Source organism: Balaenoptera borealis, assembly GCF_965194805.1.
Source record: "Balaenoptera borealis genome assembly, chromosome: 20".
Lineage (NCBI taxonomy): Eukaryota > Metazoa > Chordata > Mammalia > Artiodactyla > Balaenopteridae > Balaenoptera > Balaenoptera borealis.
Window position 1 is genome coordinate 40,722,521 of NC_138879.1, and position 16,377 is coordinate 40,738,897.

The window sequence follows — 16,377 nt, forward strand, 5'->3', positions numbered from 1 at the left end:
GTACAATGTGACTATTTTTTATGAGAATTTTCACTCTTCTTTTTCTCTGTATATGCTTCAATCTAAATATTTTTCATTAGCCTTACAGTTCACTAATTCTCTCTTTTGCTGTGTCTAATTTTCCTATTAAACCTATCTCTTACATGTCTAATTTCAGTTATCATATCAGTCAATTCTAGAATTCCTACTGGAGTCTTTCTATCGATTCAATTCTTTGATGGTTTTTTTCCATCTCTCTGTCTCTCTCTTTCCTCTCTTTTCTTAAGCACATAAATAATAGCTCTTTTTCAGTCCTCGTCTGATAATTCCATTATTTGGCTTAACTTTGGTCTATTTATATTGTATGTATTTTTTCTTCTTGGTCTTCAGCCATACAGTCCTATATTTTGTCATGCCAGGTAATTTTCAATTAAATGCTAGACACTGTATGAGAAAAAGTATAGAAGATCTAGATGATACTGTCTTCTTCTCAAGAGGATACACACCCTCCTTTGCAAGGCAGATAGAATAGCAATTGATTATCTTAATCCAGTCAGAGACTTAGCTACTCAAGGAAAGTTTTGACAGTTTTGTTTATCTCTGATTTTTTTTTTGCAAATCTCTAATTTGTCTAAAACAAAGCAAAGTTGGTTGCCTCAGCTTTATAATGCCTTCAGACAGATGTTTTATGTATTATAACTGCCTTTTCTAGCTGTTCTCAGTGGAACAGTTGGTTTGCCACACGCTACTCCTTTATTACTGCATACCTCTTTTGTGCACTATAGCAATATTTCAGAAAAAAATTAAATTTTTGTAGTGATAACCAATACACTCATTTGATTACATTTTAATGGAAAAAAGCTGTAATTTTTATCTGAGCTCAAAATATTTTTTTAACATCTCTATTGGAGTATAATTGCTTTACGATGGTGTGTTAGTTTCTGCCAAAATATTTTTATTGTGTCCAATTGCTCGTGGGCCATCTTGATATATCATAGGTACCTAAGAAGTATCCAGCTGAACTCTATGCTTTTCTTCCTCTCTTCCAGGTTTAAGGAGACCAAAGAGGTGTAAAAATTAATTTCAGGGCAGAAGACCTGAATAGACATTTTTCCAAAGACGACATAGAGATGGCTAATAGGCACGTGAAAAGATTCTCAACATCACTAATCATTATAGAAATGTAAATAAAAACCACAATGAGATATCACCTTACACCTGTCAGAATAGCTATCATCAAGAAGTCTACTACAAATAACAAATGCTGACAAGGAGAAAAGGGAACCCTCATGCATTGTTGGTGGGGATGTAAATTGGTGCAGCCATTGTGGAAAACAGTATGGCAGTTTCTCAAAAAACTAAAAATAGAACTACTGTATGACCCAGCAATTCCACTCCTGGGTATATATCCAAAGAAAACAAAAACATTAATTCAAAAAGATACATGCATCCCAGTGTTCATAGCAGCATTATTTACAACAGCCAAGATACGAAACAACCTAAGTGTCCATTGATAGATGAATGGATAAAGAAGATGTGGTATATGTATACACAACGGAATACTACTCAGCCATAAAAAAAAGAATGAAATTCTGCCATTTGCACCAACATGGATGGACCTAGAGGGTATTATGATTAGTGAAATAAGTTAGAGAAAGACAGATACTCTGTTATCACTTATATGTAGAATCTAAGAAATAAAACAAACGAATGTATATAACAAAACAGAAACAGATACAGTAAGTCCCCTACATACAAATGAGTTCCGTTCCGAGAGCACGTTCGTAAGTCCAATTTGTAAGTCCAACAAAGTTAGCCTAGGCACCCAACTATACGATCAACTATATAGTACTGTACTGTAATAGGTTTATAATACTTTTCACACTAATAATACAGAAAAAAACAAACACAAAAAATAAAGAAAAAAAATTTAACCTTACAGTACAGTACCTTGAAAAGTACAGTAGTACAGTATAACAGCTGGCATACAGGGGCTGTCATCAAGTGAACAGGCAAGAAGAGTTACTGACTGGAGGAGGGAGAGGAGGTGGGAGATGGTAGAGCTGAAGGTTCGTCAGCAATAGGAGACGGAGGGCAAGCTGCAATTTCACTCATGCCTGACACTGATGGAACACATGTTCGCATCTCTGAAAGTTCACAACTTGAAGGTTCGTATGCAGGGGACTTACTGTATAGAGAACAAACTAGTGGTTACTAGTGGGGAGAGGGAGGGTGGAGGGGCAAGATAGGGGTATGGGATTCAGATGTACAAACTACTATGTATGAAATAAATAAGCAACAAGGATATATTGTACAGCACGAGAAATATAGGCATTATTTTGTAATATCTTTAAATGGAGTATAATTATAAAAAATTAAATTACTATATTGAACACATGAAACTAATAAAATATTGTAAATTATACTTCAATTTTAAAAGAATTTTAAAAAATTATCTGCTTGCTTTATTTCATTAGGAAAACATGCATTTATGTCTTACTTTTTTTTCCTCTGAGGCATTTTATTTGCACATATGCATTACATCCCTAGAAAAAGAATCCAAGGATTTTCCCTCCTGTGTGTTTTCGTCTTGCTTCTTATGGTCCATGATGCCAGCTGAGGTTGTCAGTACAATGAAAGCAAACTGACGGGACAGGAGCAGCTTATTCTGCCATTTTTCTAGATCTTTGAGTCGCACATCAAATCTGGGGCTGATCACGCCACACTTATTTAGCCTGCCTGTGAGGTTCACAACAATCTTCCCATCCCTGTGATCATCGGTGATTTCAAATTCGCCAAAGTAACCATGCTTCATCATCACAGTTAGAAACCTGACAATGACTTCGGAGCACGGCCTAATAAGAACCTGGCATCTGACTCTCTTTTCAGCATTGTTGATACTGTTGAGAGCATCAGCCAGGACATTCATGCACACCGTTATGGCAGCATGGAAAGACGGCGAAAGGAGCTGTGTCTTCCGTTTGTAATAGCAAGCAAACATCTACCAGGCAATAGCTCAGAAAAGCTTCATGAAAAAGTTAAGTTTGAAAAGATGCAACATATCATGGTTGATGAAGCTAAGAATTTCCACACTGACAACAGAGACTACTATGAGGAAAAAAATCACTAAAAGGACAAAGAATTGCCCAGGAATATTTTTTTGGTTTTCTTGGACTACTTTCTGTAAATTTGCACCACTTGGATTACAGGGGCCTCCCCACTTCTTAGCCTAGCATTCAGGAAGAGAATACACCAGAGTGGTTTGCAATGAGATCCAAAAGCCAAGTACCTGCAAAGAGCAGTGCAGGACATCAGAGGAAATTCTCCACCTAACATCTCTCCTGACTCTCTGGGGGTTTCCTGGGCTCAGGGTGTGGATGGCACTTTAGAGATTAGAGTGAATTGTATTTGGAACATGAGGAGACCCATGTGGCAGAGCTATGCCAGTTCTTTTTTAAAAGGGATCACTCCCCGCAAGGGGTTTGTGTTTTAATAAGCACAGCAGATGAAGCTCCTTAAAAAAATGAGGAAGCAAAGGGTGTAGTCCAGAGCAACAGGGCATCTGAGGGGCTGGATGAGCACATCAGGTTGAACAGTGTCATCTGGTTTTCGAACTTGGGAAGGAAGGTCATGTTTGAGATCACTCCAAGCGTGGCTGAGACAACTATTGTACAGAATCTTACGCTCTCTCCAGCATGTGTTTCCAATATGGAAACACAGCTGTATATTCTGAAGGATAACTGATTGGAAGGCCCCCTGTCTAAGAAGAAACTCTGCCTGTGTGTGAAACTAGCTGTTCTAGGTGCTGGGAATCCCGTGGCAGATGCGAACTGGAATCTGTGAACAAAGGAGTACAAAGAATGGCAAAGCACGAAAAGTGATAATATGGTTGTAAAATGGGCAGTCTTTTTTTTAAAAGCCTCGCTTTACTCTCCTCCCTCCTGCTAATTTTCAGTCATTGTTCCCATGGATCAAATCAACCAGAATTTAGCTGGCAAGGGAGCCCATTAATGTCATCCAGTCAGCCTCCCCGGGTCCAGAACAGGATGGAGAATGGATCCCAGAGGGACAAATGGAAGACACACCTTCTCATCTACTCTTATCCTTCCTGTGGGTGAAGGGTTAATGTCCCCAACACAGTAAATGAAGCTGCCCTCCCATGGTGTCAATTCAGTCAGATGTTCATCTGAAACCAAAAATGTCAGCCATCCCCAATCTTATCAGGCCACAGGGGAGAGGGGAGAAAGAAACATCAAAGAAACAATGATGTTTTTGTGCTAAACATCAATTAGCACAGAACCTAACTGCTGCTGTCCCACTTCTGGAGCTGACCTCAGGCTTCGGTTGGTAATTATAGCAGTCTTCCTTCTCCCACCAACTCCTCCAAGTTCTGCCCATCTCAGCTGGATGGGAGTCTTTACGTCATGGGGTTAAACTTTTATTCCTGTAGATTCTTAGTCCTTGAAGGTCTCTCATTCCAGCCCAAAGACTGTTGCTGACCTAGAGGAGTTCCCTCTGGCATTGTCTGGCAGGGTTACCCCTGAGTGGGGCAGAGGGCAGCAACCATCCCTTCTGGTTGAGTCCAGTGCTGTGAGTGGAGGGAAAGGCAGTGAAACAGTGGATGGAGATACCATGGGAGTCTGAGCTGCCTGCTTTTATAGCATGTTTTTGTCTTGCAGACCCGCTTGTGCCCAGTCTCATACATATGAGTTCTATTTTATGATGAAAATTCTACTGTGCACCTTCACTGTGTGATTTAGTGGATCACATGACCCCTAGGATGTGATGGGATCTCAGGTCATCAGGTCACACAGTTACTTGGTGCCCCATGGTCAGACATGCAGTCTCAATAGGGCCCTGTGGGAAGCCAGATACTGATTTCACATGGACAACACTTGCTGGCAGAAGAGAGCATGGTCTTCCTCCAAAGCCTTGGGGGTTGTTATTGGGGCTTGTTAGAGGCTTTCTTCAGAACTCTGTCTTCTACAGAGCCTTCCATTCTCATTGGGTCTGCTGGGTCATCATGTGAAAATGGTTGGGCATCCTCACTTTGGACCTGCTACAGAGTACTGTCCTCTGGCAGCCTTACTGGTTACCAGAAAGTAGATTAGAGCTGCATGTCTGAAATTCAGAGAAACCAACCAAGCATGGAGCTTCCCTCTTTGTAGTGGGCAGTGAACAGTGCTGTAATTCACTTCTTGGTTTTTACCCAAAGAGGTTCAAAACTTATGTCCACAGAAAGACCTACACACGGATGTTTATATGGAAGCTTTATTCATAACTGCCAAATCTTGGAAGCAACCAAGATGTCCTTCCACACCAGTGCCCTTCCCTTAGTGGAAGAGATTTGGTGCGATTGTAGAGTTAATCGGCATTGAACTCAACAATCCTACAGGTCAGGCCCTTGGCATGGTGCTCAACCATATCTGCCCTTAAATTATATGGGATGAGTGACTTCTCCAAGGCTTTTTGGTTTTCCGTGGATCTCCTCAGTGGGATAGTTTTGCTCTCAATCTCAATTTTTCATTGTCTATCTTTCTTAGAGCTATCAGAAAAAGGCAATTTACTCCACAATCTTTGTAATTACTGTTGTTGCCATAGAAACTAAAAGCCATAGTCACCCCAATGCCTTGCCCTCCAACTTTACTTCATCCTATGCCACTCCTGATGATGATGCCACTGTGTGTGTGTGTGTGTGTGTGTGTGTGTGTGTGTGTGTGTGTTTGTGTGTATAAACTATTAACAGGTAGCCTGAAAGGATACCCACCGAAGTCATGACGGTTTTTGCTGCTGGGGAGAAGGGAGAGAAATTAGGTGGGGAAGAGAAGAAAGAGGAGTTCAGATTTTGCTAAGGTATGTTATTTCTTTTATTTAAAAAAAAGCTTAAAACAAATATGAAAAAATATTAAGACTTATAAATCCTAAGTGGCAAAGAGTCATTGTATATATATATATATATATTTTTTTTTTTTTACTTTCTGTGATTTTCAAATTTTACTCCTCCCCATTCCTCATGCATCATTATTCATTTTGATCATGAGGGACTTATCCCAGGATACAGAATGATAGAAAACTAAGAAAGTAATTCATAAAACTGTTACGTCAACAGGTAAAGACATACATACATGACAAAATCATATCAGTAAATGCCCCAAATTATTACATTACACAAAATGCAAAAGTCATAAAAAGTAAAAGCTGTCTTTTTCACATCTGTGTTCCCCTGACACTCATTTGCCCTTCCCTGGAGCCAAATGCTACTGCAATTTTTTTTTAGGATATTTCCAAAGATATTTAATGCATTTGCAAACACATCCTTATATCAATTCTACAAGCAAAAGATAGACTTTTTTCTGCATGTTGCTTTGTTTGCCATACAATATACCTTAAAGATGGTCCCACATCCTATACTACAAAGCTACAGTAATCAAGACAGTACGGTACTGGCACAAAAACAGAAATATAGATCAATGGAACAGGATAGAAAGCCCAGAGATAAACCCATGCACATATGGTCACCTTATCTTTGATAAAGGAGGCAAGAATATACAGTGGAGAAAAGACAGCCTCTTCAATAAGTGGTGCTGGGAAAACTGGATAGGTACCTGTAAAAGTATGAAATTAGAACACTCCCTAACACCATACACAAAAATAAACTCAAAATGGATTAAAGACCTAAATGTAAGGCCAGACACTATCAAACTCTTAGAGGAAAACATAGGCAGAACACTCTATGACATAAATCACAGCAAGATCCTTTTTGACCCAGCTCCTAGAGAAATGGAAGTAAAAACAAAAAACAAATGGGACCTAATGAAACTTAAAAGCTTTTGCACAGCAAAGGAAACCATAAACAAGACGAAAAGACAACCCTCAGAATGGGAGAAAATATTTGCAAATGAAGCAACTGACAAAGGATTAATCTCCAAAATTTACAAGCAGCTCATGCAGTTCAATATCAAAAAAACAAACAACCCAATCCAAAAATGGGCAGAAGACCTAAATAGACATTTCTCCAAAGAAGATATACAGATGGCCAACAGACACATGAAAGAATGCTCAACATCATTAATCATTAGAGAAATGCAAATCAAAACTACAATGAGGTATCATCTCACACCGGTCAGAATGGCCATCATCAAAAAATCTAGAAACAATAAATGCTGGAGAGGGTGTGGAGAAAAGGGAACCCTCTTGCACTGTTGGTGGGAATGTAAATTGATACAGCCACTATGGAGAACAGTATGGATGTTCCTTAAAAAACTAAAAATAGAACTACCATACGACCCAGCAATCCCACTACTGGGCATATACCCTGAGAAAACCATAATTCAAAAAGAGTCATGTACCAAAATGTTCATTGCAGCTCTATTTACAATAGCTAGGACGTGGAAGCAACCTAAGTGTCCATCAACAGATGAATGGATAAAGAAGATGTGGCACATATATACAATGGAATATTATTCAGCCATAAAAAGAAACGAAATTGAGTTATTTGTAGTGAGGTGGATGGACCTAGAGTCTGTCATACAGAGTGAAGTAAGTCAGAAAGAGAAAAACAAATACAGTATGCTAACACATATATATGGAATCTAAGAAAAAAAAAAAAAAGGTCATGAAGAACCTAGGGGCAAGACAGGAATAAAGACACAGACCTACTAGAGAATGGACTTGAGGACACAGGGATGGGGAAGGGTAAGCTGTGACAAAGTGAGAGAGTGGCATGGACATATATACGCTACCAAACGTAAAATAGATAGCTAGTGGGAAGCAGCAGCATAGCATAGGGAGATTAACTCCGTGCTTTGTGACCACCTAGATGGGTGGGATAGGGAGGGTGGGAGGGAGGGAGACGCAAGAGGGAAGAGATATGGGAACATATGTATATATATAACTGATTCACTTTGTTATAAAGCAGAAACTAACACACCATTGTAAAGCAATTATACTCCAATAAAGATGTAAATAAATAACTAAATAAATAAATAAAATGGTCCCACATCAATATGTATAGAGAGCTCTATTCTTTTATGGCTTCATAGTATTACAATATGTTGATATGTCATTAAGTTATTCAACCCTTTTGGGTGGATATTTACTATTTTGTAGTCTTCTGCTATTAGATATAAAGTGAAATTCAGTTACCTGCACAGAAGTCATTTCAAACATGTTTAACCATATATGTAGAATAAATTCCTAAAAGAGGAATTGCTAGGTAAAGGGATATGTGCATTTAAAATTTTGATAGCTACTGCCAGATTGTTGTTGATAGAAGTTGTACTACTTTATGACAATATACAAAAGTGCTTTTTCCCTACCAAATGGTAAAACAATTAAATTTGAACTTAATGATTCTGTCAATCTAATAAGTGAAAAAGAGTGATATCTTGTTGTAGTTTTTAACTGATGATTCTATATCATGACCAAAGTTTCCATAAATTTAGGAACTATTTTAAATTCCTTTTCTGTGTTCTTCTGCCTGTTCACATCTTTAGCCATTTTTCTTTGGGAATGTTATTTTTTTTTTCTCTTAGATTTGTAGAAACTTTTTTTTTTACAGTTAGGAGTTAACTATTGTCTTTGGGACTTTCCTGGTGGCACAGTGGTTAAGAATCTGCCTGCCAATGCCAGGGACATGGGTTCGAGCCCTGGTCTGGGAAGATTCCCACATGCCGCGGAGCAACTAAGCCCGTGCACTACAACTGCTGAGCCTGCACTCTAGAGCCTGTGAGCCACAACTGCTGAGGCCACATGCCACAACTACTGAAGCCCACGCGCCTAGAGCCCGTGCTCTGCAACAAGAGAAGCCACCTCAATGAGAAGCCCGCACACCACAACGAAGAGTAGCCCCAGCTCGCCACAACTAGAGAAAGCCCGCGCGCAGCAACGAAGACCCAATGCAGCCAAAAATAAATAAATAAATAAAAATAAATTCATTAAAAAAAGGAGTTAACTATTCTCTTCGATTTTTCTTGCAAATATATTCAAAGTGTGTTTTTCATTTCTTGATCCTTTTATAGTGTTTTTGCTATAAAGATACTTTTGTTTTAAAAAAATCACTCTTTTCTTTCCTGGTTTCTGATTGAGGGCCATATTTAGGCCTTCCCTATGCTGAGATTATAAAAAAATAAATGTCCTACTTTTTCTCCATGTACTTCCATGATTTCATAGTTTTACATTTAAGTATTGCATCCATTTGGAATTTATTTTGGTGTCAACTGTGATGTATGGCCCAAGCTTAATTTTTTTCAGATAGGTACCCAAGTCATTCAACATCATTTATTGAATAATCCATCTTTTTTTCCAACTAATTTGAATGCCACCTTTGATATATGTAATATTCCCAGACATATTTGAATTTATTTTTGGACATTCTAGTCCATCCCATTGACCTGCCACACAGCAGAACCATGTTGTTTTAATTATTGTAGCTTTACAATATGTTTTAATACTTGGCCATGCTAATTACCCTCAGCTTTTTCCTTTTTAGATTTTTCCTAGATAATCTTGCTTTTTTTTTTTTTTTTTTTTTTTTTTTTTTTACTCGCACTCTTCCTTTTAATAAAAAGGCTTGTCCTCTTAAGATGGTATAAGCAAGTTGGAAGTGTAGGTGTTGGCTCTGGGAAAGCCCTCCAAATGACGGTCAGAACTCTTTACAGTGTGAGCTCCACCCGCAGTCCAGTTCCCCGATCAAGCTGTGCTGTTGCAAAACCCGACTCTCATCCCTCCAGCCATCCAGCACCTCTGCGTCAGTCTGGGTTTCCTCCCCTGTGGCTCTCGCCTGTGCCAGCAGTCCCAGGGAGGTTAGAATCTGACTTCTGGGGTCACTGCAGTTGGTAGTCACAGAAGACACAGTCTGAGGACTCTTTCCCCACAGGAGGTTTTTCATCTCAACTTGGGTTCTTGTTAGTAAAACTTGCTAGCTTGTTGGCCCTCAGTCTTCACTCTGCACGAATCAGTCAAGATTCCCTCAGTCCATCGTTTCCAATCATTGACTCTCTTCTAAACTTTAATTGACCTGCAAACTCTGAACATTGATAGAAATGGCTTTATGTGGAAACTTCTTTGCAGAATGGCTTTTGTCATATCTATGATGAAGAGCTAGTGTTTATTGAACTTCTGCTTCAAACAAAGCAATCCTTGGAGTTCCAGAAGATACAACTTCATGGAAAAGGCAGTCTCTGTCTTTCAGGCTCTTGGTTTATCTCTTCCAGGCGAACGCTCGGCGGAAAAGATGGGAATCGGGCATCACTTTTCATGGGTTGGTTTACCTGTGCCCTCGGGCAATGCTGTGAGTGGGCAATTTGGGCTGGATGGCTGGGATCTCCTTCCACGTGGCCTCACATCCTCAGTGGCATCAGCCGGGCTTGTCACATGGCAGCAATGTCCAGATTGCCAGTTTATTATGAAAGTCTATAACTCAGGAACGACCAGAAGGAAGAGATTCATAGGACAAGATGTGGGGAAAGAGCACGGACCTTCCGTGCCCTCTCTAGGTGCAACACTCTCCCAGCAACTCCATGTTCCCCAACCCGGAAGTTCTCCGAACTCAGTCCTTCTCGATAATCTTGCTTTTTATTTTTCAATGAACTTTAAAAAAACTTCGATGCTTTGGAAAAATTTGTGTCAGTATTTTTATTGGGATGACATTGAATTTATAGATTAACTTAGTGAAAATGGATATATTTATGATTTTGAGTTTTCTTATTCAAAAACACTCTACTCTTGGGCTTCCCTGGTGGTGCAGTGGTTAAGAATCCACATGCCAATGCAGGGGACACATGTTCAAGCCCTGGTCTGGGAAGATCCCACATGCCACTGAGCAACTAAGCCCGTGCACCACAACTACTGAGCCTGTGCTCTAAAGCCCATGAGCCACAACAACTGAAGCCTGCGTGCCTAGAGCCTGTGTTCTGCAATGAGAAGCCACCGCAATGAGAAGCTTGTGCACCGCAACGAAGAGTAGCCCCCGCTCACTGCAACGAGAGAAGCCTGCGCACAGCAACAAAGACCCAACACAGCCAAAAATAAATAAAATAAAATAAAATAATTTAATTAAAAAAAAACAGTCTACTCTTTATCTGTACAAGTTCTCTTTTGGCTTCTTCAGTTCTTTTGTTGTTTTTTTTGGCTGTGTTGGGTCTTCGTTGCTGCGCAGGGGCTTTCTCTAGTTGTGACGAGTGGGGGCTACTCTTTGTTGCGGTGCACAGGCTTCTCACTGCAGTGGCTTCTCTTGTTTCGGAGCACGGGCTCTAGGTGCGCGGGCTTCAGTGGTTGCAGCACGTGGGCTCAGTAGTCGCAGCACACAGGCCCTAGAGTGCGCAGGCTTCAATAGTTGCAGTGCATGGGCTCAGTAGTTGCGGTGCACAAGCTTTAGGGTGCGCAGGCTTCAGTAGTTGTGGCACACGGGCTCAGTAGTTGTGGCTCACAGGCTTAGTTGCTCCACGGCATGTGGGATCTTCCCGGACCAGGGATCGAACCTGTGTCCCCTGAATTGACAGGCGGATTCTTAACCACTGCACCACCAGGGAAGTCCCTTCAGTTTTGTTTTATAGTTTTATTCATATAGGCTTGACATTTCTTGTCACAGATTTTCTTACTTTATCTTTTTTGTTGGAATTACAATAGGGCTTTTTTTCCTTTCCTATACCTTCTAAGAGATGTAGTTTGCATATATGAAGGCTATTGAATTATCTGACAATTAGAAAATAATACATACAGATTAACCTTATATTTTACTGATGCATTTGTTCACCCTTCTTTCTTGAAACAGCTGCTTTCTTCTTAGGTCATTTTTCTCTCGTATAAGGACATTATTCAGTGATTCTTTAGGGGATGGGCTATGATTGATTTTATTTTTAATCCCTAGTCGTTGCAAGTCTGAAAATTTATTTATTTTGCCCTCAACCTTAATGATAGTTTGATCGGGGAGAGAAGTCTAAGTTCAAAGTTGTTTTTCCATAGTACTTTGATCATACTGCCCATATTCTTATTGCATCCCATCTTGCTCATGAAATAGTTATTGTTAAATTCATTCTTCTTTTTGTAGACTATCTAAACTTTTTTCTCTTTAGGATTAAAAAAAATCTTTAATGTTCTGAATCTTCACTATAGTGTGTTACATGTTTGACTTATATATCCTGCCCACTATTCTGGAAACTCTTTTAGTCTAAGGAGGTATGATGGTGGTGATTTTGCACACACACTCCAGGGACATTTAGCAGTATCTGGAGATATTTTTGCTTGTCACAACTGGGGACGGAAGGCTTTGCTGCTAAACATCTTACGATCCCCAGGAAAGCCCCTCACAGCAAAGAATTATCCAGCCCAAACTGCCAATAGTGCCATCACTGAGAAACCCTGAAGTATGGGATTTTAGTTCTAGGCCTTGGTCTGGCCAAGTGGGTGAAAAATGGATTTGGCCTCAGCCTCAGGGTAAGTTTCTGGCTGGGGGGGATTCAATCTTGGCTTTGCAACAGTGGTTGTCCTGGCCCTGAGGTGGTGGCAGCCTCTGTTTACTACTATGGTTTATCTCACTCTTTCCTACTTGTACAAATGCCTCATAGTTTTTGGTCCATGAAGAGGCGCTTTTCTTGTTTTTGAGCATGACTATGTATATAGTAATGTTTTTAAATATCTTTTTCACTATTTCTATGAATTTTCTTTTGAGAGAGAGATTCCAACATGTGACCTTCAAGGTCTTTACCCAAAGTTACAAACTCAATAGAATTAATTCCAGCAATACTGAAAGATAAAAGGAAGCAACAAATCACGCATAATCCCAGCAACCAAAAACATTCAATATTAAATTCCACAGAGCTGTTTTTTAAATACATCTGATAAAGTATAAAAACAGCTAGACAGAATTATGTTAAATGGAACTATATTATACATACTATTTTGAAATTATTTTTACATTTAATTAGCTTGAACTCAACTGAAGAAAAAGCAATTAATAAAATTGAAGACCCAATTACTGAATATATATTTTTTAGCCCAAGAACTTTTAGTTACTGAAAGTTATCCAACATTAAAATAACTAAATTACAAAAGTGTTAAAAATGTTTGGAATCATTTTAAAGTTATTTTGAAATATGTATTAGCATTCAGCAACTTCTTGCCATGAAAAATGACATTAGCAGTCAAACTTCCTCACTCCCCCTACCAGCCCCTTACCTTTGTTAATTACTGTAATGGGTATCTGTTGTTTTGATCTAACAAACATCCTCCCACCCTACTTCAGTAACTGATATTCTTTTGGGGAACTAACCAAACTAACCACTTTACATCAAGTCTTTCGGAGATTTTCAACCAAGATGTTTTCCCTATGCTAGCTAAGAGTTGAGTACAGTATCCAAGCTAGACAAATACGAGTCTCTGACTATAATTTGACCTTTATAAACCAAGTAAAGAAAATGACTGGAGCCAATTCACACCTGTGATCTAGATCCTTGGAACTTCTCAGGTACCTATCTTCTCTAAGTCAGCATGTCTTTTGATTCTGTGAGTGGTCCTCCCTCATGATTCCAGTAAAAGTTTTTATTGTTGTTTGTTTAAATTATCCAGAGCCTGCTTTTGTTGAAACAAAAAAGTCTATCTGATATAAAAATATTTTTACTTTGTCAAGGTTTATAACATTCTTTTCCATAATTCCTATATAGTCATAATTCCTATATATCTTAATTATATACATGTTAATGGATTTAAAGTCCAATTACCATTATCTTTTTTTTTTTGTGATTAATTTATTTTTATTTATTTATGGCTGTGTTGGGTCTTCGTTTCTGTGCGAGGACTTTCTCTAGTTGCGGCGAGCGGGGGCCACTCTTCATCGCGGTGCGCGGGCCTCTCACTATCGCGGCCTCTCCCATTGCGGAGCACAGGCTCCAGACGCGCAGGCTCAGCAGTTGTGGCTCACGGGCCCCGTTGCTCCGCGGCATGTGGGATCCTCCCAGACCAGGGCTCGAACCCGTGTCCCGGCATCGGCAGGCAGACTCTCAACCACTGCGCCACCAGGGAAGCCCCCATTATCTTTTATTTTCACATATTGCCTGCTTAGCTGGATTTCCTCGCTGAATAATTTTTCTTCAAGAATGAATCAGGGGTCTTGTATTTAAAGAATTCTTTCATGTTCAAAAAAATCCATGAGCTGCCTTTGTACTAGAATAATATTTTGGCTAGGTTTATTATTTTTAAGCTAAAATTTCTTTCCCTAAGAAAGAATTTCTTGCTTCATTGTCTTCTTAGATGCTTCTGGTCAAGATGGAGTAACAGTGACCACTTTCTACTCTCAACTGCAAAATCAGACAAAATATATGAAACAACAGGTCTCAAGACACTGGAAATTAGGACTGTGATCCCTGAGATATGGGAAACTAATGAGGTGGTCTCTATCACTGCCCCAGCTTACTGCCTGTAGAAAGTTTCTAAGCTATAGTTCAGAGAGTGAAAACTCAGGTGCAGTTTGGCAGTCTCCATGAGGTGAATACAGAGTTGGGAACCTAGGGGGGCCAAGAAAACTAGAGATTGTAAGGCAGAATACCAAGAAAACTAGAGATTGTAAGGCAGAATACCAACTCAGAGGACAGAGTTTCATAGACAGAAAATTCTAAAATCTGCAAAACGTTCTTTCTGAGTACTCAGATGAATACTTATCAGCTTATGCCTGTGAGGAAACACTTGAGAATGGAGAAATATTCACCCCAAAGTATTAGAGGGAACAAGCCTTAGAGCTCACATAGGGCCAGAAATAGTATCTGTTCCTACCAACCAGAGTGAAAAACATCAAAATTCACAGGGCATTAGGTAGAGTACTCAGAAGAGTTTTGCCTCAGTAGGTGCAAAAAATGAACCCTAGACTAAATGCTGCTCTGGTCCTGTACAAAGCTTAAAAACAAAATCCAAAAGGATCAAACTATTTCCAATTAACTTAACCATGTCTCAGAACAAAGCTCATGAGTACTTATAAGAATACAAAAACATTCAGCACCCAAAGTGGTAAAACTCACAATGTCTAGCATCCAACAAAAAATTACCATGTGGGACTTCCCTGGCAGTCCGATGGTATAAGACTCCACACTTCCACTGCAGGGGGGTGGATTCCATCCCTGGTCAGGGAACTAAGATCCTTCATGCCACGTGGCATGTGCATGGCCAAAAAAAATTGTTTAATAAATAAAATTATTTTTTTTAATTTTTAATTTTTAAAAATTAAAGTTTTATTTTTTAAATTTAAATTTTTTTATTTTAAAAAATTAAAACAATTTTTTTTAAAAATTAAAAATTAAAAGAAGTTTTAATTACCATGTCTGCAAAGAAGCTGGAAAATACCAACTATTAAGAGGAAAATAACCATTTGAAATTTTTTAAATAACTTTTTAAAAATTAATTAATTTATTAATTTATTTATTTTTGGCTGCGTTGGGTCTTCTTTGCTGCGCCCAGGCTTTCTCTAGTTGTCGTGAGCAGGGGGCTACTCTTCGTTGCGGTGAGCAGGCTTCTCATTGCGGTGGCTTCTCTTGTTATGGAGCATGGGCTCTAGGTGCCCGGGCTTCAGGAGCTGTGGCTCGCAGGCGGGCTCTAGAGCGCAGGCTCAGTAGTTGCAGCGCTCAGGCTTAGCTGCTCTGCAGCATGTGGGATCTTCCTGGACCAGGGCTCGAACCTGTGTCCCCTGCATTGGCAGACGGATTCTTAACCACTGTGCGACCAGGGAAGCCCAACCATTTGAAGTTGACTCAGAATTAACACAGATATATAATTAATAGGCTACAACCTTAAAATAGACGTATTAACTGTATTCCATATGTTCAAGAAACTAGAAGAAAAGTTAAACATGCTACATAGAAACACGGAAAATATTAAAAGAGAATCCAAATCAAGCTTCTAGAGAGAGTAGAAGATGAAACTATCTGAGGTGAAAAATATACTGAATGTGATTAATGGCATATTAGGCATTGCATGCAGAAGAAAACATTAGTAACTTTAAGACGTAGCAACAGAAATAGCATAGAAAACATATTTTAAGCACAGAACATCAGTGAGGTGTAGAACAAAGTCAAGTGGCCTTATACACACATAACTGGAGTACCTGAGGAGAGAAAGGGGTATAGAAAATACATTGGAAGTCAGTGGGGAAAGCGTTCGAGCAGCTGGGCCCGGGGTTCCCGCTCCCGCTCCCGCTCCCGCTCTCGCTCCAGCCCCAGTTCCCTCCCGGCGACGCGGACTTTGACCCCGACCCCGACGTCGACCCCGACGCCGACCCCGACGCTGACCTCACGCTGACGCTGACCTCACGCTGACGCCGACCTCGACGTTGACTCCCCCCCCGCCGCCAGAAGCTCCTCCTCACCGCATTCACAGAGCGAGACCCTCGGGCTACAGGAGGAGGACCAGCACGGT

At 39.8% G+C, this 16,377-nt stretch overlaps 2 protein-coding genes, 1 long non-coding RNA gene and 1 pseudogene across 5 annotated transcripts in view; 2 read left to right on the plus strand and 2 right to left on the minus strand.

The window, feature by feature from the left end:
- SLFN12 (schlafen family member 12) overlaps window positions 1-1,103 on the plus strand; it is a gene marked incomplete at its 5' end in the record, with an annotated part of 31,100 nt that extends 29,997 nt beyond the window's left edge. Inside the window, one exon of one of the 2 annotated variants that reach the window (XR_014238764.1) lies at window positions 1,029-1,102. Coding sequence is in view for 1 of the 2 variants with exons in the window: in XM_082373953.1 (XP_082230079.1) it covers window positions 1,029-1,060 (32 nt within the window). Of the gene's footprint in view, window positions 1-1,028 lie in introns of both variants that reach the window. The other variant, XM_082373953.1, reaches the window with a different exon arrangement.
- On the minus strand, window positions 7-7,754 carry LOC309619127 (small ribosomal subunit protein uS8 pseudogene; annotated as a pseudogene). The gene has a single exon. The product of its transcript is annotated as a small ribosomal subunit protein uS8 pseudogene (transcript).
- A 7,599-nt stretch (window positions 7,755-15,353) lies between these two features.
- LOC309619142 lies at window positions 15,354-16,298 on the minus strand. The gene is made up of 2 exons (XR_014238767.1): window positions 16,067-16,298; window positions 15,354-15,649 (listed from the first exon to the last, which is right to left on the minus strand). It is a non-coding gene; the product is annotated as an uncharacterized lncRNA (long non-coding RNA).
- Window positions 16,299-16,315: 17 nt separating this feature from the next.
- The window catches only part of NLE1 (notchless homolog 1), an 86,607-nt gene continuing 86,545 nt past the window's right edge, over window positions 16,316-16,377 (plus strand). Inside the window, exon 1 of the mRNA XM_082373967.1 lies at window positions 16,316-16,375. The gene's annotated coding sequence lies outside the window, so the exon portion shown is untranslated. The remainder of the gene's footprint in view (window positions 16,376-16,377) is intronic.